The sequence below is a fragment of the Aplidium turbinatum genome, chromosome 1 (assembly GCF_918807975.1).
Source record: "Aplidium turbinatum chromosome 1, kaAplTurb1.1, whole genome shotgun sequence".
NCBI classification, from domain to species: Eukaryota; Metazoa; Chordata; class Ascidiacea; order Aplousobranchia; family Polyclinidae; genus Aplidium; species Aplidium turbinatum.
The window spans coordinates 22215306-22237477 of NC_137472.1; the positions used below are offsets into that span (position 1 = coordinate 22215306).

Here is a 22172-nt window from a genome sequence, read left to right on the forward strand (position 1 = left end):
CCTATACGGATTTCATCAATGTGCAACAAGTGTTACAAAAAGTTAATATAAGGAAAACTAAGTTGTTGTTTGACATTGGAGCTGGTGTTTGCGATTTAGACACAACTGTTTCACATTCTTGCGGATAGTGTCAGTAGGCTACCTCATCAAGGATGAGAAAACATGGAATGTGTTTCTAAATCTTGACAATTATAGAGAATAGTTTAACAAATGCTGTCAAAATTTAACAAATGTTTGCATAAAAAGCTTGTGTAATGTGTTTTCATTTGTAGCAGACTATTACAGTTTTGCAGATATTCAAAAGAAACACTGTTAGGCTACATATTATCAAACCTTTTCTTTTAAATCATTGCAATTTGTATTCACCAAAATGTTCATAAGAGCCAAAACTAAGGATTTTAAAACTTTCTGCTTAGATTTCTTTTAACATTATACTTTTTGTTGGTAATGGTTTTGGTGCTTATGTTGCCCACCAAGAAGAAACTTTGTTATTACTTAACTTAGCTTTAGAGCATAGGGTGCTAAATAGTAGCCTACTTAGAGCCAGTGGTGGCCTTAAGGTTTTGTGGGCCCTGGGCAAGAAGTAATATGAGGGCCTCCTACCGCCCGGTATCGACAAATCAAAGTACGCAAACTCAAATAACCATAAATCACAATAGGCTAACACAAAAAGAAATTAACATGATACAACAACAAACAACGATGGTAAGCGAGAAAGGTGTATTTCATGCTGTGACATCTTCACATCACTCTGATGCTATGTTGTAGCCTACCACCACACCCAGTGCCCTCCGAGTCCTACACCATCCGTGCAAAACCGACTCTAAAAAAATATGCTTGCAAACTATAAACTGTGGTGGAAAAGTTTAGGTTAGCCTACTGCTTTCTGGTATAGCGCTCAATGTAAATTTTATTGCGCATATTTTGGATAAGCGCGGGCCCTGGGCAGTCGCCCAGTTTGCCCACCCCAAAGGCCACCACTGTTTAGAGCAGTAGTTCCCAACCTTTTTGTTGTCACGGACCCCTTTAGACAAAGTATTAATTCTGCGGACCCCTACCTAAATTTTGCCTGAAACTCAATTAACATACTATTGACTATTGTAATAATTATGCTACTCAACTACTGTACTGTGTCATATTGCATTGCCGCTACGACTCCTCCGGCAAATAACAGATTAAACAGTTGCTCAAATAAGAAAATGAATGAATTGTTCAAAAAATGTCAGCAGTATTTGAATATCAAGGTGACCCTAAGTGCCATGCCGAAACTTTTTCAACGTACGCAAATTTAATGAGGGCTGGTGTTGCCTTTCCTGAACTAAACAACTGAACTGTGTTTGAGTTTTTGACAATGCAACACGCATGTCATCTTCAACGTCCAGGCGATTTTGATGTAGCCTATAGTTTTTATTGTAACAAGATCTGAGAATCCTGCCTCGCAAAGGTAGGTGGTTATGAATGGTAACAAAACAATAATCTGCTGCTTTGTCAAGAATGGGTAGGTTTGCAGTTGTGAGCACCAAAATTCTTCCACAGTTTTTGAATGAAATCCAATGCGTAATAGGCCTAACTCTTTTCATCTCAAATCAATTAGGTCATCTTCATAGCCGTACGAGCCAGGGGGGCAGGGGAGGCAGCCGCCCCCCCCCCTGTAGTTTCAAAACGTCGCGAATTCGGGCAAAATCTTGCAATTATTAGGGCAAAAATTGCTACGGTATATGAAAAGCTACAAAATTGCATGAATTAAGAAAAACTATAAATTAATATCTTTTACTTATCAAACTAAGTACAGCCTCTTATTTGCACAAGAAATGTGCAGCAAAATCTTCATTTGGCCACACAATATTGATGTATTGTATTGCATGGTGATCAAACTGTAGTACGAAATGCATTTCCAACAGCATCATGCCAATTTGGGCAGCCACCAAAATATGTCTCTAACACTTTTGTGAAACTGCCCAAATCAAAACGCAAATTTGCTATATATATAGCTAATTTTATTAATTTTCACAAATGCATCGTGTTGATTTGGGCAGCTCAAAACATGAAATTATTTGATAAAACTGATTTGTCTGTTTATGCAACTGCCCAAATTAGCGTGAGGCAGTTTCCCCAAAATGAACAAATTCATTAATTTAAGGCAGTGGCTTTTTCGTGAACAACCACAGTAATGTAGGTTATATATGATCTATAGGCAGGCGCGAATCTAAGAGTTTTTTTCGGGGGGGGCCAGAAAATTTGAAAATCAATTAAAAAGAAAGAAAAGCTAAACAGATATGAACAATGATACTACGACATATACGATATGCTAGAAAATAGACATTAAAACAACCATTTTCATCAATTGTGATGCCGAGGGACTAATATCAGCTGTTTAGAAGCATATCAAACCATTTGATGCGGAAACATACAATTTTTCACAAAATTTCGGGGCGGGCCCGGGCCCCCTGGGCCCCCCCCCATAAATCCGCGCCTGTCTATAGGTTATATATATATGATACCTATGTTCCTGTTACTGACAAATAAAACATTGATTGATTGATTGATATGATATCGGTCATATAGTGTTTCAGATTGAAAGACTGGAGCCGGTTAAATAGTGTTTCAGATTAAAAGACCAGAGCTGGTTAAATAGTGTTTCAGATTAAAAGACCGGAGCCGGTTAAATAGTGTTTCAGATTAAAAGGCCGGCGCCGGTCAAATAGCCACTGCCTTAATTTTTCCCATTTACGTAACTGTATCGTTTAGATTTGGGAAACAAAAAAATATGAAATTATCTGATCATAGTCTATTTATAAAACTGCCCAATTGGCATAATACAGTTGCCTCGCATCAAAATTTACAAAGTCTTTAATTTTTTTCATAATATCCATAAATGCATCATCTTGATTTGGGCGACTACAAAATATGAATTTATATAAATCTGGTGAACACTTTTATAAAACAATTCGGGTGGAGAGGTTACAGTACTTTTTCAACCATAAACAGACATAGCTATTAGCTAAGCAACACCACAACATTTAACAAAAAACATGTTATAGCCTACCTGTTAAAAGTAATGTTAAGGCGTAGCTTAGCTTTGCTTGGTTACTTTTATAAAAGGGTCTGCTGCTATTCGGCGATATTTTGAAAATCCAACGACGCCTTCTGCAAATCCGACGATTGAATATTATTCAATATTCAGACATTGAAAATGTAAATACGAACTGTTAGACTAATTGGGTTCTTTGAATCCTACGTCACCGTCTGTATGCAACCTTATAGAATATATTAGTTAATTTTTGTCATCAAATTACCTAGACTAACTATATTTTTAGAAGTAGTGCTGCCAGACCTTTTTATTTTTTGTACTAAAATTCGAATCATCAAAACTACTTTAATTGATTTCAGAACAAAGTTTATTTGAACAGAAGTAGTACTGTATGTCTGTGTTTTATTACATTGAATTATAATTTCTCTATTGTTATGTAATTTTTTCTGAATCCGTATGGTCTCACTGAGCAGGTTTCCTGCAATGTGTATTTTTCTGAGTCTTTTATGACATCCCAACTGAATATTTAAGTGGGGGTTGTTTTTTATTTGTGGTGTGTAAAACAATATTTGTTACTCCTATCTATCTACCATGCCAAAGTGCAGAAGCATCGAGCAATGCACATGCACAAGCAAGGTATCTTCAAAGAGGAATTCAGTTCTTCTATCTTGCTTCCTTTGGTAAGAAATTCTAGGTAGCTGGTGGCGTAGCCAAGGGGGGGGAGGGTTGGGAGTTGCACTCCCCCTTTGGCACGTGTGTGACGTCACGATATTGAGAATGATGCTTTCAGTCTATGCCTCTAAAACAAAGTTTGCCTAATTTTAAATGAAATATGCAAAGAGCGAGTTTTGCCATTACCAAACATTCAAATATCTCAGCCAGGAATTAGCAACAAGAAAACATAGAAACTTGTAGCTTTATTTCCGAAAAATGCCGAAGAAAACATGATCTTATCCTTTTGCTATGCCACCGGACAGCACCATTTTACAGGAATATTCATACCCCATTTTTGTTGAAAATATTCTCAGAATGCACCAAATTTAAAGTAATTTTTCAAAATTTTCTGGGGGAGTCCCCCCAGACCCCCCGCCGATGGGTGTCGCCATAAGCGAAACACGTCATCAAACCCCCCCCCCCTTTAAAATTCCTCGCTACGCCACTGCTGGTGATCTTGTTATGTCAGTTATTCACTGTTATCATGCACCGCATACATCATATTTGGGCAATTTCTATAAAAGCGTGCACATTTGGGCAAATTTACGTTCTGCCCCCCCAAAATGGTTTGGTCTCGTACGGCTATGGTCATCTTTACTGAGATCGTCATCGCTAATATTGTTCAAGTCAAAAAGAAAAGGATTTCGAATCCATGTTTCAACTTCGTTCGGCAGGTGTTCTAAATTAAAATAACGTTGAAATGAGATTTGCAGGGTTTCTAAGTGTGCCCAAAATTTTTCTTTCATAGAGATCAAAAGAGTACATTCTCTTTGAGTTTCATCCATCAAGATAAGATCTTCTAACATTGGAAAGTTAGCGTAATTACCTGCTTCCAATCTGCGTTTCCAAACCGGCAACTTGGCTAAAAACGCTTTCAGTTTTCCAGCTGCATCAATTATTGTCATACCTGGTCCTTGAATGCCATGATTAACATTGTTAATATGACCGAAAATATCAGCTAAGTAGGCCATGCCATATAGAAAACTTTTACTCTCAAGCAATTTTGAGAGGGGACTTCCTTTTCGTTTTAAAAGAGTTGATACCTCATTTTTTAGCTGTTGCAGTCGTTTTAAAACTTCTCTAGATAACGAACGTACCTCAGAATGATACAAACGTACTTCGTAATCTGACCCTACTTCTTGACAGAGCGCTTTAAAAGTACGGTGGTTTACAGCTCTGCTTTTGATGAAATTAACGACTTTCACGCAATTCGTCAGAATTTCTTTGAGACTTGCTGGTAAAGTTTTTGCTGCTAAGGCGTAGGCTACCTGCATTGTGCAAGAAGCAATGGGTAACAACCACACGAGGAGCTTCGTTTTTTACTAAAGGAGCAAATCCGAATTTGTTTACAAGCATAGCTGGTTCTCCATCCGTGCATAGCCTATAGAACAAAGTTTTTTTCCAAATTCATCAAGGCAATCACGGACCCCCAAACGCTTTCTCATGGACCCCCAAGGGGTCCGCGAACCCCAGGTTGGAAACCACTGGTTTAGAGCAATGGAAAAAACAAACCGATATGTTTGCAAGAGATTTTTGTGTAAATTGTCCATGGTGTTTGTTCATTTTGTATATTGTACTGTACACTGTCACTTTAATCTGTCCTGTCGATGCCAAAGCACGTAGGCTATTGTTGTAAGTTATTGCTTTGCGACGAACTATTTTCTTGTATGTAATTTATCTTTGTGATTTTGATACCCACCGCATCAATTTGTAGGTCTGATTTGATGATAGTTCTCTACTGAGTGTCTGAGTAAATAGGTTATCTGTGCAGCTTCCTGAAACATTATATATCATGTGCTTTTATACTTAATCGCTGTACTTCGTTACTTTCGTACTGAAACAGCAATCTCTAGTTTGACCAAATCACAGCTTTTTGTGTGTTTGTTTTGAAACCTTAAACTTTGTTCTTTAAATTACCACACTTCATTGTTAGTTTAGATACAGGGGTGACGAACCTTTTTGCGGTCGCGGGCCACTTTGTCAATTACACATGAATTATCGGGCCACACAACTTTTTAATCGTAGCCTAACCTATTTTATGAAATCTTTTAGAAGCGACTCAAGATATTATTCATGAAAAGTAACAAACGGCAGATGAAAGTAATAAAACCCACACAGTTGAAATTATCTTACGCAGAATCGAAACATACAACAGTAAAAAATAAAAACAAATCAACTTGAGCAAAAGGATAGAGCAACAGTACTTGCACTGATAATGAAGACAGTTTAGTTTTCGAAACGTTTGCTTTCATATGAGTATGATTTCTTCTTTTTTTGGCTCTATCCTTTTTGCTCAAGTTGACTAAATGTTTCGACCATTATGCTGCGAAACAACAAATCAGTTAATGAAATTTCTTTTTCAAACAACAAACAAAAGCCCATGCGATTCCTATAGCTAAAACTTTCTAATGCAGCATTGAAGCATAAAATATTAAAAAATAACATTGAAGCATTAAATTTTTTTGCTTAGTTGGATTTTTGGAAAGTTTTTTGCTTGACTAAGCGTTCAATATTAGGTCGAACAGATGATGTGGCAACTCTCAACTACATACTAAGATTTTCATCTGTCAGTCTCGACCTGCAACGACTTTTGTCGTAATCGACCAAAAATACAAGGTGAAGTTGGTGAATAGTGTTAACAACTTTGCCTTATAGCTTTCCTATTTTCTAACTTTAAACCCTGAAAGTTAGTGTTTAGGGCAAGAAAATATCAAAGGAAAGGTGTACCAGTGAAGGCATAAAGCAGCTTTGAGATGTCTTTTGTCTTTAATGCATGAGCGATTGTCAAATTGTTTTGCGGGCCGCACAAAATTCTTTGACGGGCCGCAGGTTCGTCACCTCTGGTTTAGAACAACATCTAGCGACATATTGTATGTTCGCTTGGCTTTAAAAACAGCATCATAAACAAATAATGATGTGAAAGTGTATTCACAACTTCAAGCTCGCATTATGCGACCACACAGACATTGCAGGCCGCTTGTAACATCAAGGTAACAAGGATTCCCAAATATTTGTATTTCTCTTTATGATCTTTAACCTTTGCGATCACAAAGTTAAAAAGTGAAGGTTATTTTCTGGTAAACATTGTTATCACTGTCTTTCAAGATATTTACATAATACTACTACCCAAACCCTTCTGAATGAAGTTCTGTTGTAAATTATTAACTTGATATTTACTTTTGTTGTTCCGTTCCAAAATCACTAAAAGATTGACGCTGGCAGGCATAAATTTCAACAATTAATGGGAGAACACAAACATGTGGCTTATTGACCATATTTTTAAATTACAATTTTAATTATTTTTACTGCATTATTGGATTGTGATGATTTAAAGCTTGCAAATATACCAGAACAAGCAATGATGCAACCGAGCACGCTCAGGCAAGTACAAACTTGTAAGTTTACTAGAATTTATTGCAAAACTCTGTGTTCTTTTTATCATTCTGTTGCCTCCTTTGGAGATAGAAGGTTTGACCGAATTTGGCTAAGGCTAGCATATAGGCCTACATTTGTTGAAAACTGTTTTCTGGTATCTTGTTATTAGAGTATGAAAAAAAACTTGTTCAAAACAAGACATTTCGAATTATCGGAAATTTTTCTTCTGTTCGGCGGAAATGCTTTCATCTTGCCTTTATTTCGAACAACGTTTTTAGGTTAAGAAAGTTCGTTTCGCTTTGTCAAATTAACTTTATTTCTAACATTCTTAGTCACAATGAGCTTCAACAATTTATATAGGCCTAATACCGATAATTTCTTACATTGAAGAGGTCTATACTCAATTATTGAGATTGGGAAGATAAGGTTTTCATTATACTCGACCATCGGCACTAACGAGAGTATAGTGGCCCCTGGCCAGTTCCTTCCTCTTGGCCGTCTTTCCTTAAGCAACTATTTATTACATTCTGGGTTGAGGCGAGCAATGTTTATCAACAAGCAGCTTTAACCTGGTGTCAGACAAGGTTCGCTTGATTGGAAAGCCAGCGTCTTCCCACCGCCACAATGAAGTAGGCTAATTAAGTGTTTAAAAAAATTTTCAGGTTTCAAACACATCGCGTTCATTTGTAAGAAAAAAATTGTTTCAAAATTTTGGACAGGTTGAGTAGTTTCATCCAGTGCTGTGATCCATGTGTCCTGTTTTTTGTCATACAAACAGGCCAATGAATGGTGACGTGGTCAGCAGTTTGCCCTTTAAGCCGCTTTCGAAGGCCCCTTAGGTAACGAAACCACATTTGTCTGGAGTGTCGCTTAAACCTAAACCATGACCTAAACTCAAGTTTAATATAGAGTTCTAAAATCCGTCTTTTGGGATGGTGGATGAAACCCTGAAGTTTGATGTCAGTGGTTTAACATTCATAACTTACAGGTATGTTTTTTTCCAGCGTAATATACACGCACAAGATTTTTCCAATTCAATAGCCAGCAAAAGCGAGTGTAACTGGAGATCGACACACTTTAGCTTTTATCTGTCTTTACAGCCGTTGAGCTTATGATGACTTTATTCACCTGTTGTTCTGATCTCCACCTTTTGACCTTCCTGCCATAGGCGACTTTTTCAAGGAGAAGTTTGCTTTCGCCAGTAGTCCATAGCTCTAAAAATCACTGAGGCAGGAAAACTCTCTCACTATGTTAAGGTAGTGGCCTAATGAGAGGGAGCTGAAACAGTTAGCGAAACTGTAGACACAGTATTAGACTATCAGTGTAAACTATCTGTTGACGCGCAGCTGGCATCTAAGTCAATGGAGTACCGAATTCGATCCTACTTGACGTTCAACATTCTTTCCTGGGTAAGTAGCCCCGAACTAGTATAAATCTACCAAGCTCGTTGGCTCAGTCACCTTAGTGGTTAGTGTGTCTGCCACTGCATTGGTAGTCATGGGTTCCATACCTTGTCAGGTCATATCAAAGACTTTTTTAAAGTGGCACTGAATCGCTTCCCGCTCAGACACATGGACATACACCACTGATGATCCCTAGCAAGAGTGAAACCCAAATGTGGCGTCTTCCATTTTTGTTCGATCGGGGTCTTAATGAATCTCATTTTTGCTTGGCACTCAGAAAAAGGAATATAGGCTATTCAAGATAATAATGTACTCAGCTGCGCCTTTAGCCTATACGGCTGCACTGACACTGTTTGCTTTGTGAAGCGTTGAGGAGCAACGCATATCTGCGATGGATACAGCGCTATATACAAACACACATTATTATAATTAAGTTTGCTCTATTTGGCAGTGAGTCGATTTTCATTATTTTATTACAATAAAGAGGCTGGTTAATTTTTTGAAACTCCTAAAGGAGATGCAGAGCATGGATAATTGGATAGGCTATGGCGCGATTATGTTTTGGGTCCTATTGTGTAGAGCTTCCCAAACTGTAGGCCTACCTCATGAGGATTTGGTAATTGTGCCGCAAAGGTATGATAATTTGAATGTTGCAATGGAGCGAAAAGCTACAAAGCGTCAAATGTGCTTAGAAGACAGCATTTGCTTTCAGGTTACATTAGGCTCTTATAAATTGCCGGCAATTATCATGAAATGTGTAAATCGCTTGATCATCAGATGTTTGCAAAAAGAAAGTATCTGCGAAAAAGTCTAAATCAGTTAGTCGACAGGATAGCGACAACACGAATTCACATTGATAAGAGTTTCTACATTGCCATTACTGATCACATTGCAGTAAAACTGAATGAGTTTACTGGCATACATAATGATTGATTAAAATACAGCTCAAGTAAATTTTATCAAAGTAGCTGCTTCGATAAAAATGTTGGTAGCCTAAAAGCCAATATTTCGAAAAAGACAATGGCGTAGGAAGGCAATGTACGAGGTAGATTTCCAAATTCTCTGGTGTACCGTAGATCAGTGCCGGTCTTTGGGGTGTGCAAACCGTGCGATCGCACAGGGCCCGCAAATTTGGGGCCCCGCAATTTCCTCAGAAAATGCAGTAATTTTGTCATTTCCAATGGAAAAATTTAACAAGTGAATTCAATAAAGGAATTAGCAACAAGCAAACATAGAGACTCAACGGGTGCAACCTATTTCGTCCCATGAACATTTCGTACCCTGAAAAGATCAAGAAAAAAAACAACAAAGCCGAAGTCGCTGATCGGAGTTGCCGCAAACATTTCACATCTTCTCTCGATCTTTTCAGAGGACGATATAGGTCGAAATTGATTTTGTTACTCCGATTTCAGGGTACGAAATCGGGGTACGAGTTTTTCAGGGGACGAAATAGGTTGCATCCAGACTCAACATAGAGCAGGGGTTCTTAACCTTTTTTGTCTTGTTTACCCCTTGCCGAATGAAAAAAGTAAAATTTACCCCCACCGTTTTGGTGGCCCCTTGTGATGTCCGTGTCCAGTCTTCGAGGTCATAAATCTCGTTGCAACTTCTACTGACTTTTCAATCATCAATTGTTGGAAAATTTGTGTAAATTTATTTTTGTACTCTTCTACTCCACAGATCTAATTTTGTCTAAAAGCCCTGAATTTTATCATGTAGTTGTAGGCCTACATCTATAATGGTATCATCACTTTTTCCTTGAGTTTGCATATTGAGCTGGTTCAAACTTGAAAAAATGTCTGTCAAGTAAACCAATGCACCAATAAATTTGTGGTCGCCAAAGTGCTTATACTCATCGGGGATTTGCGTTCTCGATTTAAATCTCGATTTCACCATATAGTTCGAAAACTCGAGACAAAACAATACCCCTAAAGAGCCACCGAACTTCGGTGTGATAAAGGAGAACAGAGTGTTGTGATCTCATCTGCTTATAAACCACTTTGAAAAGACGATGTTTAAGAGCACGTGCCCTAATAAAATTCACACATTCAACCACATGCTTCAATACTGCTTTCAAATATTCTGGAAAGGCTTTACTTGCCAGTGCATGTTGATGAAGGGCACAGTGAGTAGAAATGATGTTCGGTGCAGGTTTTTTCACCAGAGTTGTAAAGCCAGACTTAGCATTGAGCATTGAAGGGGCACCGTCTGTGCAAAGTGAACCCACATGTTTCCAGGATATATTATTTTGAAAGAAACTATCCATTTTTTCCAGAACATTAACCGCTTTGGTAGTCGTCTTTAAACTTTCGCACATCAAGAATTCCTCTTTCATCTCACCAGCATGCACATATCGACAGTAAACCAACAAATATGCACAGTTCGACACGTCAGTGACTCGTCTAGCTGAAGACTAATTCTTGCCTTACTAGCTCGAATTTCGTCTTTGTGGTCGAAGTTCTAATTAGGTTGTGTACTGTGAAAATGTAGCACACATACCCTGCTGAAATGAAACTGGTAGTCTACTTGGGTGGAGATAAAAGAAAAAGAAGAAAACTTACATTAAGCATAAATTTGAATCAAAATCGAATGCAACACTATCAGTTTTTTAATAACTTAAAAAATTAATTTATGATTCAGTAAATTTACCCCCTCGGTAGGTGAAATTTACCCCCAGGGGGTAAATTTACCCACGGTTAAGAACCCCTGACATAGAGACATAGCTTTATTTCAGAAAAATGCCAAAGAAAGCATGATCTTATCCTTTTGCTATGCCACTGGACAGCACCATTTTACAGTAATATTCATACCCAAATTTTTGTTGAACATGCTCTCAGAACGCTCCAAATTCAAAGTAATGTTTCAAAATTTTCTGGGGGAGTCCCCCCAGACCCCCCGCCGCTGGGTGTCGCCTCCGGCGATCACGCCGTCAGGCTTCGCCTGCCGACCGTCAAACCACCCACACCTCCCCTTTCAAAATACCTGGCTACGCTACTGAATTGGCTCGTTGTCATTGGGGCCTGCAAAGCATATTCCGCACAGGGCCCGAAATACCCTAAGACCGGCGCTGCGTAGATGAAGAGTTTGAAAACCGCTGCTCTAATGACTCATTCTGCTTAGGAACAACGATGGCTTATGGTCATCAAACTTTTTAAATTTTGAGGTGGCGTATGCAAGACGACAGCAAATCGCAGAACCATGACCTTATGGCGAGGCCAACGTAAACTTACGTTATGTGCAGGTTCGATATAACTGTAATGAGGGCCTTTTTATACTTAGACTAAATGTTCTATTTGGAACTTAGGCACCAAGGTTCTGCCCGCCAAATTTCATTCTTGCACCTCCCCCACCAAAACATAACAATAAATACAAGTTTGTCTGTTTGTTTTTAACTTAGAAAAGAAAACAGGTAAATTACTTGAAGCTGTCGGCTGTCTCTTTTGTACAAGTTTAAATTTCTTATTTATTGTGATTATCTGCCTTATATTAACCAAATATTTAACCGTAATGCATGGAAATGCATTGTTATGTTTAAGTTACTTCTGTTTGGATACTTTCGAGAGAGGTAGATGAAGATTTTAACGAGGATATCGCCCTCCATTCATACAGTATGTTCTCTTTCAAAAAAATGTTGTTTCTATTATTTCCAGAGGTGGGCACTCGCTACGTTGAAAGTAGCACGCTGTCACTACCGCTACAATATGGCAAAAGATCGGTAAACTACTCGCTACTAGTAAATGAAAAGTAACGCGCTATCGTTTCCGTTACTCAGATCAAAATAGCGTGTTACTTTTATTTTGAGCTAATATTGGAAATCTCTACTCAAGTACCTTGTGAAGTCAAAATGACCTTGAAAGGAATGATAGTAACGTTTCAGTTTCACATTTGCTTACAATACCATTTCAAAACACGTTCTAGGTAAAATTTTGTTCTTATGCTCCAGTGGTACCATTAAACTCTAAAAACTTTTTTTTTTACTTTAAATTAGAAATTAGTGGGAAGCTGGTAGTGGGAGTGTGACTGAAACAGATGTAGCTCTTATCCCCTACCCTACATTGAAAAAAAAGTGGTGTGGCTACTGCAGCCGCTACTCTAACAAAAATGTAGCCCCGCTCCAGTTATCTCTACTGAAAGAAGGAGCGGCTGCCCATTTCGGACAATGTGCTACAGATTTATGCAGTGTAGGAGGCTATGAGTAAGTTGTTAAGTACAGCAAACAAAAAATAGATTGAAATCTGATTGATTGAAGTTGTTGTGTCGGTATGCCTTTATGGTATGCTTATAGAAACAATAGATTGAAATTAACATCAGGGAAGATGTTATCAAGTAAAAGTAAAGTATAAAAATTTAATACAGTAAATGGTGTGGAAGAGGAAATAATTTAAACACCAGAAATCATTTATTTCCGCCTTTTTCTCTTTTATAACCCACCACTTAATTTTCTTTGTCACAACCTTAATTTCCTATAAAATTTGATAGGTGTAACCGATTTCATTGTACCTAAGATTGCAGTTAAATGTTTCCATCTCTTGAAGAATGAAACTGATCGGGATATTTGCAACAATTTTTATTCAAGGTTTGTTTCTAAAATTTATGTTTTTCCATCTCGCATTTTTCGATGCATGTAATGATACACGTACATTTGAAAAAGATAAACCTTTCGTAACAACAGCCCAATAACATAAATTTTAGCAAAAGAAGTAGTAATAATGATACAGTTTTCTTCGTCATCGCTCTACAATAGCTAAGGTCATTTAATTTTGTATCGGGTTTACGATGTTATCACATTATTACCCGACTTATTCTCACTGCGTTACGCAAAAAAAGAACACAGTTGGTACCATTTTTAAAGTCTTCGGTTTGACGCGACCTGGATCGATCTCTGATCTACCAGCACCAGAGCCCGAAGACAAAGCCACCTCGGCCACTAAGCTGATCGAGAAAAGAGGTCACTTCCCACAAAAGGCAGTTATCTCTTAGATCAGTTAGAATGGTAATTTGTTTAAGTTTCCAGGTATACTAAATAGATTTTAGGCATCTGAAATCATCGCCGGCTTGAGTTCAAAAGTGCTCCATAAACCTTCGTGTCAACGCTACTGCATATAGCTGTATAACGTAATGCGGCCAGAAAAAAACGCTGTACAGCAGGGTTCCTCAACTAATCTTAACAAAGGTCCAGTTTGACAAGTTGAATATTTTTAGCGGTCCGGTGAATAAGTTATTTCACACGCAACCACGAAAGTTAAACTATCTGTACCAAACCACTTTTTTAGGTAAAATGTGACTCGAATTGGATTTCTGAGAAAGTGTTGGGGAGTCTGAGAATCGAAGCCCCCCAGCAACTAGGATAATCATGTGCAGTAAAAATTTCTTGCTCCCAGTAGAAATCTGTTAAAAGAAGCCCTGAAACGTGGCATGGGGTTATTCTTGCAAAAGCTCAAGGTCCACCATTAACACCCAGAAGGTCCGGATTCGGACCGCGCTGTGCCAGTTAAGTAGCCCTGCTTTACAGCATTGCAGGCCACTGTTTATCAATTTTTCTAATATTTTGTACAAATCTTCAATTTCAACTAGTTATTCGGTAGAAAAACCTGATTATTTAGGTTTTTAACCTATTTCTCTATTTTTAAGCTGTTTTATCAAACCAATCCCATGGACGAGCCCAATCAAATGTAGATCAAGAGTTTCTAAATTATGTCGGAACACACTTACAAGTTGTTGTTGAAATATTGAACAATACGAATGGGAATGACATCAATTTTGATGCCGCGATCCATCTGAGCAACCATGGAAACATCGATATTGTCAAGGTATGAATTTTCACTGTTGGTAGAAAATAGAAAATTTCCACTGCAGAATTTGGTACGCAGTGCTACAATTTAGTTTTTACAATAATTCAACTGATAAAAACTATTTTTCTCTTCAACAATTTTTATTAAATGGCATTTCAACTTTTTTGGGCTTTCGCCTTTATGGCACCTCATGCCAGACATTTTAATCCATTTTCTACAACAGTTACTGTAACATTCATAGGTTACTAAAAATTATGCTTAGGTCAGGGTTGGAAGTAACGACTAGTTGTCACTATTCGATAGCGTTATTCGTTACTTTCTGAATATCGAATGCTTATACCCATTTCTTTTAAAAATAAATATCGAATGCGCGTTATTCACTGCTTTTTTATGCAAGCAACGAAACCATTATTCGGTTTTCACTAATCGATATTTAGGAAAACTGCTGAATCATTTTTGTTATTCACTTACTTCGTCGTGAAAACAAATTTACGAGATTTAGTTTTCGGATTACTATCCGACCTAGTCCCATTCCGGTTGAGAGTCGTTAACACTGTTGCCAACCTTGCGGTTTTCCCGCAAGTTAGGGCTTGTTTTTTTTCGAGTTTTCGTATTTTTTTAGAGTTTGTGGGTTGCTTGTTTTTGGGCTTGTTTTTTGACCAGTCAAATTTAGTAATTACTATTCATTGCTTTTTTTAAGGATCGATAGCGGAAAGTCGTTGCTTTTTGGGGCGCTATCGAATAGTGAAATAATTATTGCTTTTTGACTAACGACTTCCAACCCTGGCTTAGGCTATATGCTACCTTTTCAAGGCAAAATTAAAATTACCTCTGCATTATTTGATAGGCTACGGCGCTACACAATGGCCAGTATGGTAGAGTGAAATGTTTTCTTAAATTCAAAATCTTAGATAATAAAAAAATGAAAAAGATTTTTCCGAAGTTTATTTTATGTAGTCACAGGTAGAAATGGCCTTGCTACCCGTGACTTGCTATAAATCCCAGTGGTTTGTATCTTGGAGGAATTCATGAGTTTAAAAAAGAAATTTCTACTTGTGAATAAGTTAATCATTATACTGTGGTGTAGTATTAGAGTTGAATTTTGCAACTAATTGTATCGCTGAAGCAAGCATTTCATCCTCACCACCCTCTGCTGCATTTTTAGCATATCCTAGAACATGCCCTCCAGAAAATCGCAATGTTTCGATCAGCTTTACCTCATCCAACATTACATTGACCAATCGCTTCTGTGGCTTAAGCTAGTCGAATAAGGTTTTGAAGTTGGAGTCCTGTACACTACTAGCAAGCATATGTTTTACCTGTTTTGTTGATGGCAGAATGATTAAGTCGGATCGACGAATTTGTAAGCACTGGGTTTTGTGAAGTTGAATTGCGAAAATCATAGTGTCGGTATCAAATCGGCGACCATTAGGGAGTTGTAACATACGGACGCAGCTGCGACAGAAGAAAGGTGAAATGAGCAAGAGCGTATGCCTCAGTCATCTCACAGAGCTGGCTTATAACACGTTGAAGAATTTCATTGCTTGTATGCTCATAGGTGTTTCCCTGTTCCATTATTTATTTAATCCGGAACCATTTTGAGAGCAAACTATTCTTCTGCAGAAGAAAAGGTTGTTTGGGGACCTCGATGCCATCTTTCTCAACTCTTTTCAAGACTAGGAATCCAAAGGGTGAGCCATGGATCACTGAATCAGTGATATAATTCAGTAATCCATGGGTGAGCTGACTTGTTGAAAATGAAAGAACTGCTTGATCATTTGTCCAGTAGCATCAGTTCTTGATAGGTACAGGCTATGCTGGTCTTTTAGGGCATTAAAGCTAGCGAAATAAGAGCTGATTTGAGCACAAAAGTGATCAAAATCTTGGATCTTGTCTGCAGCCTCTTCAGTTGCCTGCACCTTTTCAGATCTTGCTTCTGCTGTAGACGGTGGTGTTGGGCGTTGGGCTGACGTCACCTGCTTAAAAACTGATTTTGGTACTTTAGGAAATATTAAAGGCGGTTCTTTGGGTTGTTTGCCGCCCCTAACTGACACCCATTCACAATTGAAATGAGTCTCACAAACATATATCTTCTACAAGCGCTTCAAGCTTTCTTTCGCATGTGCCATTGCCAATATCCATCGCTCCCTCTTCTCAGTATCTTTTGGAAAGGATATGACCTTTACATAGGGCGTCCTTTGATACTTGCCTCTGCAACCAAAGCAACTGCAACGACGTGGCATATTGTCACCAAAGCAGAAAACAACACAAAGACCCTACGAAATCACCAGCTATAGGACAGCTTTTGAAAGACAAACAAAATGTACACTAGTAAACGATGATAGATATCAACCAATAGATGCAGTAGGTGCACAATATCATGTTTCGTCACAGACTTCTTTCAAATAACTTTTCTTTGCGAATTAGACGCAAAAATGGGGGAAAAATGACCAGACTTCAGTAATTTGACCTTATATAATATTTTGAAATGACAAATATTTTGAATATTTTGAAAAAATATATAATATTTTGTGAATCCTGGACTGTATGCCCGAAGATAGAAAAGAAGATCAAAGTGCTGAAATTTGGTTCATTCGTAGAATGTTGGGAATTAACTGGATGGATAAGATCACTAACGAAGAAGTGTGGAGACGCTCTGGGTGCACCCCTGGCGTCCTCATCACAACTATCAAAAAAAGGCAAATGACATTTATCGGGCATGTCTACCGCAAACGCGGAATTGAACACTCGGTAATGATGGGGCGACTTCCTGGTCAAAGGCACCAGGGCGTCCACGTTTGGAAATCTTTAAAAATCTTTCAACATGGACAAACCAAAATTTTGCAAACCTAATAAGAACTATGGACAATCGATCGTTGTGGAGACTCACGGTAGCCGACGCCTTATTCAGGCATGGCCGATGATGATGATGATGATGATGATGATAATATTTTGACCGTGAAAATGACCTCAGATGGTGCTGAAAGTAATATCATTGAACTCGCCATCCTAAAAACTCTAGTATGGATTTCAAGATTGTGTGTCTAGCTTCTTTAGAAGTCATTTCAGCCCAGGACTTAAGTTAAACCCTCAGACTCAAGTTATGGGAGGTTCCAGTCCTTAACTAAAGGAGTCTATGGTACAAACATATTAAGTGCATTATGGAAAATTTATTAAACTTTATTTGTTTTGAAAGGAGACAAAGCACAATAAAACAACCATGCAAAGTTACCAATAAAATGTTCACCAAACGCAATAAATCAGCTGTCAAAAATAAGAGTGGCCTTTACAAAAATTGAATTTCAATGCCTTATAGGCCACATATTCTCAGTTTTATGGGTTTATTTTATAGAGGAATACAATAAAAATGAGAGACAAACCTTGATCTACAGTGCAAATTCACACACGTTAAAACAGTCATTCAGATTCACAGCTACTTGTTGACTAACAATGGATTGCACATTTCCAGGGGAATTGGGAAGTTTTCTTCTATTGTTTGTTTATGATAGAGCCGGACCATTTGACAATAAATAATTCTTATGAAGTTCCTCAGACTGGAATTCGAGTTTCGCATGTTAATGGAATCTTGTTCAAAATGGAACCGACGGAAAATTTTAATTGTAAGTTTATGTTCATATTACGTTTAAGTCATGCTAGATCTGTCACTTGTTAGTATGTAGTAAGAGTCAGAGTTAGCGCAAGGCTTATTTTCACCTTTGGAAAGCTTTCACTTTTGCGTCCAATTTCTCCAAAGTTTGCTCTAACAAGTGGACAATAAAAGGTGTGATTTTTTTCGGTTTCAGTAACTCAAATTGTTGTTAGTTAAATTACTTTACGGTAACAAGTAGCAGTTCAAAATGCTGGTCTAAATTCACGCAATGCTGGTGCACTAATACAAATGTCAAAATCTCATTTTTGTGCTTACTTCATTACTTGCAACTTGGTCACTAATTCTCCCAAGTTGATCGCGGAAGCATAACCATCAGACTCGATAGATATCGTATAGTGACTATCAACTATACTATAGTCCAGTGGTTCCCAACCTGGGGGTAAATTACCCCCGGGGGGTAATTTGCCTATTTTTGGGGGGTAACGAGACCCGATTTGGAAACAGTGAAGCGAGTAAAGGTTGTGAAGTTTATAAAAGCGAAAGAATTGACCAGCCGTCTTTTCAAGGAACTGTGCAAGGAGAAAGATACGAAGCATTACTGTACCACAGAGAAGTATGCTGTTTCGTGGCAAAGTGATAATCCACCTGGGAGAACTTCGTGAGGCTATCCATGTTTTTCTGATAGAAAAGCCCGACTTGGCTGAATACTTCACTAACCAACAGTGAATTTCCCATCTGTGCTACCTGGCTGATATCTTTGCCTTTGGTGAATTGAAAATAGACAATTCAAGGCAAGAATGTAACTGTGATCGACACCAAAGTAGCCGTAGCAGCAATTATCACGAAGGTAAAGTTTCAAGCGAGTTGGAAGAGGCACAGTGGCGCAGTTTCAGACGCTCGACAATCGACATGTACTTCCCAGGCAATGGACTTGAGTTGACAGCGTCGTTGAAGGAGGACATAGCTGCTGACCACTTAGGCCAGCTAGCCAAGAAGATTGACAACTATAATTTTCAAATTTGGACATGCACACGGCTAGTCTCCAATGGTGCATTGAGCCCTTCACATGCGATGACAGCCAGGTGGATGATGACGACTTTCCGGCCAAAGAAGAAATTATCACTCTCCGAATGAACGAAGGGTTGAAACTTGATTTTAAGGGTAAAGGCTTGGAACCCTTCTGGATTGGCAGACTCCAGGATGCACTAACATAGCCGGCTACCACAAAGCCCAGGATCACAAAGCTGGCGGCTGAAGTTCCGGCTCAACTTTTGCATTGAATGTTTACCGCACATTGTTATCTTGTATTCAGTGAAACACATAGCAATAAACACCTTTGTTTTTGAAAATTGATCGAGGGGGTAATAGCCTCACTTCAGGGTGGAGATTAGGGTAACAACCAAAAAAAGGTTGGGAACCACTTGTTCACGAAATTATGGCCAAGTTATCTGTCTCCGTATTGTGACAGATTGTCGCGCAATCGCGACGTCATCATTGCGATGCACTGTCACGCCTGAGCGACAATCTCTCGTCATTCTTTCTCTATTTTTCTAACTTGTGTTTTACAAACGTGTTTCGTCTTCCTTTTACGATGTGTGAATCTAACGGACGGACGTAATAAGAGTGTGAAGTGACTATTCCACATCACAATTGAACCCGTCTCATTTGACAATATACCATCTTAACTCAACACATGTGGAACTTGAGTCAAAAGTTAGAAAGAAGACAGGTTGGGTAACAGTTAATGCATAGCTGTTACCAGAAAGAAAGAACATCTTCAATTGTGTTAAACGGGAGGTCACTTCAATCGTGAGTCTGTAGTTACCGATCTTCAATTTATTGTTAGCTGGTCACTTCAATCGTGAAGCTACAAAGATTGTTTGTTGCTGGTGTTGTCAAAACGCATATTGCTGGCCAACAGAAGCGGCCAAAGAACAGCAATCGAAAAAGCGAAACCAGATCTCCAGGTCGAGAAGTCACTAATTCTACTGTGGGGCAGTATAAGCACGGTTACTTTATACTGCCTGAAGCGGCTGGGGAACGGTCACCAGACCCACAATCCGTCGACGATCGAACTGTCCGAGGAGAGCAAGAAACTGTGATATTCCACCGACCACAAGACGAAGCGCGCGACGCCATTTTGAAACTGGACCACGTGGACAAAGGGTGCGACGCTTCTCGTAAGGGCAGTGGTGCGAGGACTATTTCCTGCCTCTGGTCAGTGTGCTACTTAATTTGATTGTGTATGTTATCGAGCTTTTATAGAAAATTTGTGTATCCTACTGAAATTTAGTAGTAAAAGATTAATTTGTTGATTACCGTACATATTCCATTTAATAAGTTACTGAAATAATCAAATAACTATGAGTGCCGCTTCCCTTGAGGACTGTATGTGGGTCTCGGGCGGGCTGGGGAGTGTACAGGAGCCGGTCCGTCGCTCTTTGCTGGGGCGAGGTGGATCTGTCGTGGAGAGTGGGGCCACCGTAGCGCGGCTTCCGGTGAGTGGACCAGTAGTACAATCACAACTGCCCTCAGAGGTTGTTGGAGAGGAGGTTCACCAGGAAGTGTTAGGGCTACAGAATGACAGGGAAGCCCGTCAACGAAGGCGTCAGCTACTTAGTGACATCAGTGCGGCCACGAGACAGCTTGGGGAACTAAGAAGCAGAGACGAAGTCTTAGAATTTGAATCACAGCATGTCAAGGCTCTAGATTGGAGGGTTAGAGACTTTTGTGCCATTACACAGAAGGAGGACTCCGAACCTCGAGTCGTCCCCGAGTTTGAGATGTTGGTGAGAAGATGTAAGGAACGATGGGAGGAGCTAACAGACTCGCTCCCAGTCAATTCAGCTTCCCTGCCAAACATAACCATTGGGGTCCCTCCCTCATCTGCAGGGAAAAGCAGAAGGTCTGCGCATATTCTAGCTCAGATTGATTTGGAAACTCAATTAGAACAGATTCAAATTGAGAACCGCTTAGATGAGGCGCGAGAGACAAGGAAATTGAAGGAGGCCCAAGAACAGGAAGCCCGAGAAGAGCGTAAGCTGGCCAGAGAGCTTAAGGAGGCCCGGAAACAGGAAGCCCGAGAAGAGCGTAAGCTGGCCAGAGAGCTTAAGGAGTTACAAGTACGTGCAAGCTTGCAGAAGCAGATGGCCATGTCGGAATGTTATACAGAGAAGACACATAGCTTGAGCAGTTGTCGCACGCAGGATTCCAAGACGAGCGCCCAGGTGAAAGATGGTCCCCATCTCAAGGAAAGCGAGAAACCAAAAAAAGCCCCTCACTCAGTGTTGTCTAAATTCTGTGCCCATATGGAGGCTGCTAACGAAGCAGACAAGTTAATGGCCCCTAGCTTAAATGTACCTGTCTATGAGAGACCTATTAGATCTCCGCCAGGATTTACTGATACTACTAGGTATATCCCTAAGGGTAGTGCAGTCCATGATGGGTATCATGGCTTACCCCTGCATGAAAGTGACGTGATGGCAAGGGGAGAACAGCAACCGCCCCTAGCCTACGACGGAGCGTGCGAGAAGGCGTCAAGGAAGGACTATCTTGACATGGCCTCGCTCATAAAATATGACGGGTTTTCTATGCCCTTTATTGTTTTTAGAAACGAGATAAATGCTTTGTTAGAAAAATGCCCGTATGAGGATATGAGACTGAGCTTGATTAGAGCAGCATGTATTAAAACTGCTGCTCAAGACATAAGCTTGGTGATCAGTAGCACCCCAGGTTACAACGAAGCAATGCGTGCTAATATGGCATTGGAGCGTTTGTCTTTAAGATTTTCTGTTCGCGGCGGTTTTAATTCTGAGGCTTGTGTTAAAAGTATCCGATTTGGGCCGCGTGTGTCGGGGGCTGACATTACTGGTTGGCGCAAGTTTCGGGCAGAATTACTAGATTGCCAAATATATGCGGCAGCATACAAGCGGTTGGACTACCTTGAAGGGAAATTTGTCTGTGATCTAGCTAAACGTTTGCCCGTTTATGCGTGTCAACGCTTCATTGATTTCTTAGGTGATAAATTTGGTGGTACAGCGGACCCTTCCTTTGATAGTTTGTTGCAATTTGTCATTGCGGAAGAAAATGCGAAATCAACCGACTTTGGCGTTTGGTTAATGAGTGAGGACCATAAGTCGAGCAATAACCATTCTTCTGGTAAGTCGGAGAGTAAAAGGGATGCGGGTGCATTTCAAGTGAAACATACGGCGGCCAAGGTTGACGGCTATGGTAATATAAATTCTGCA

The 22172-nt window shown here is 39.4% G+C and overlaps 1 protein-coding gene across 2 annotated transcripts in view; it reads left to right on the forward strand.

Moving 5' to 3' along the window:
* The first annotated feature begins 13008 nt into the window (after positions 1-13008).
* LOC145770158 (beta-hexosaminidase-like) overlaps positions 13009-22172 on the forward strand; it is a 98199-nt gene continuing 89035 nt past the window's right edge. For both annotated transcript variants that reach the window (XM_082581747.1, XM_082581754.1), the window contains exons 1-3: positions 13009-13099; positions 14155-14333; positions 17785-17935. In XM_082581747.1, the coding sequence (XP_082437873.1) occupies positions 13060-13099; positions 14155-14333; positions 17785-17935 (370 nt within the window). In that variant the 5' untranslated portion in view covers positions 13009-13059. The remainder of the gene's footprint in view (positions 13100-14154; positions 14334-17784; positions 17936-22172) is intronic.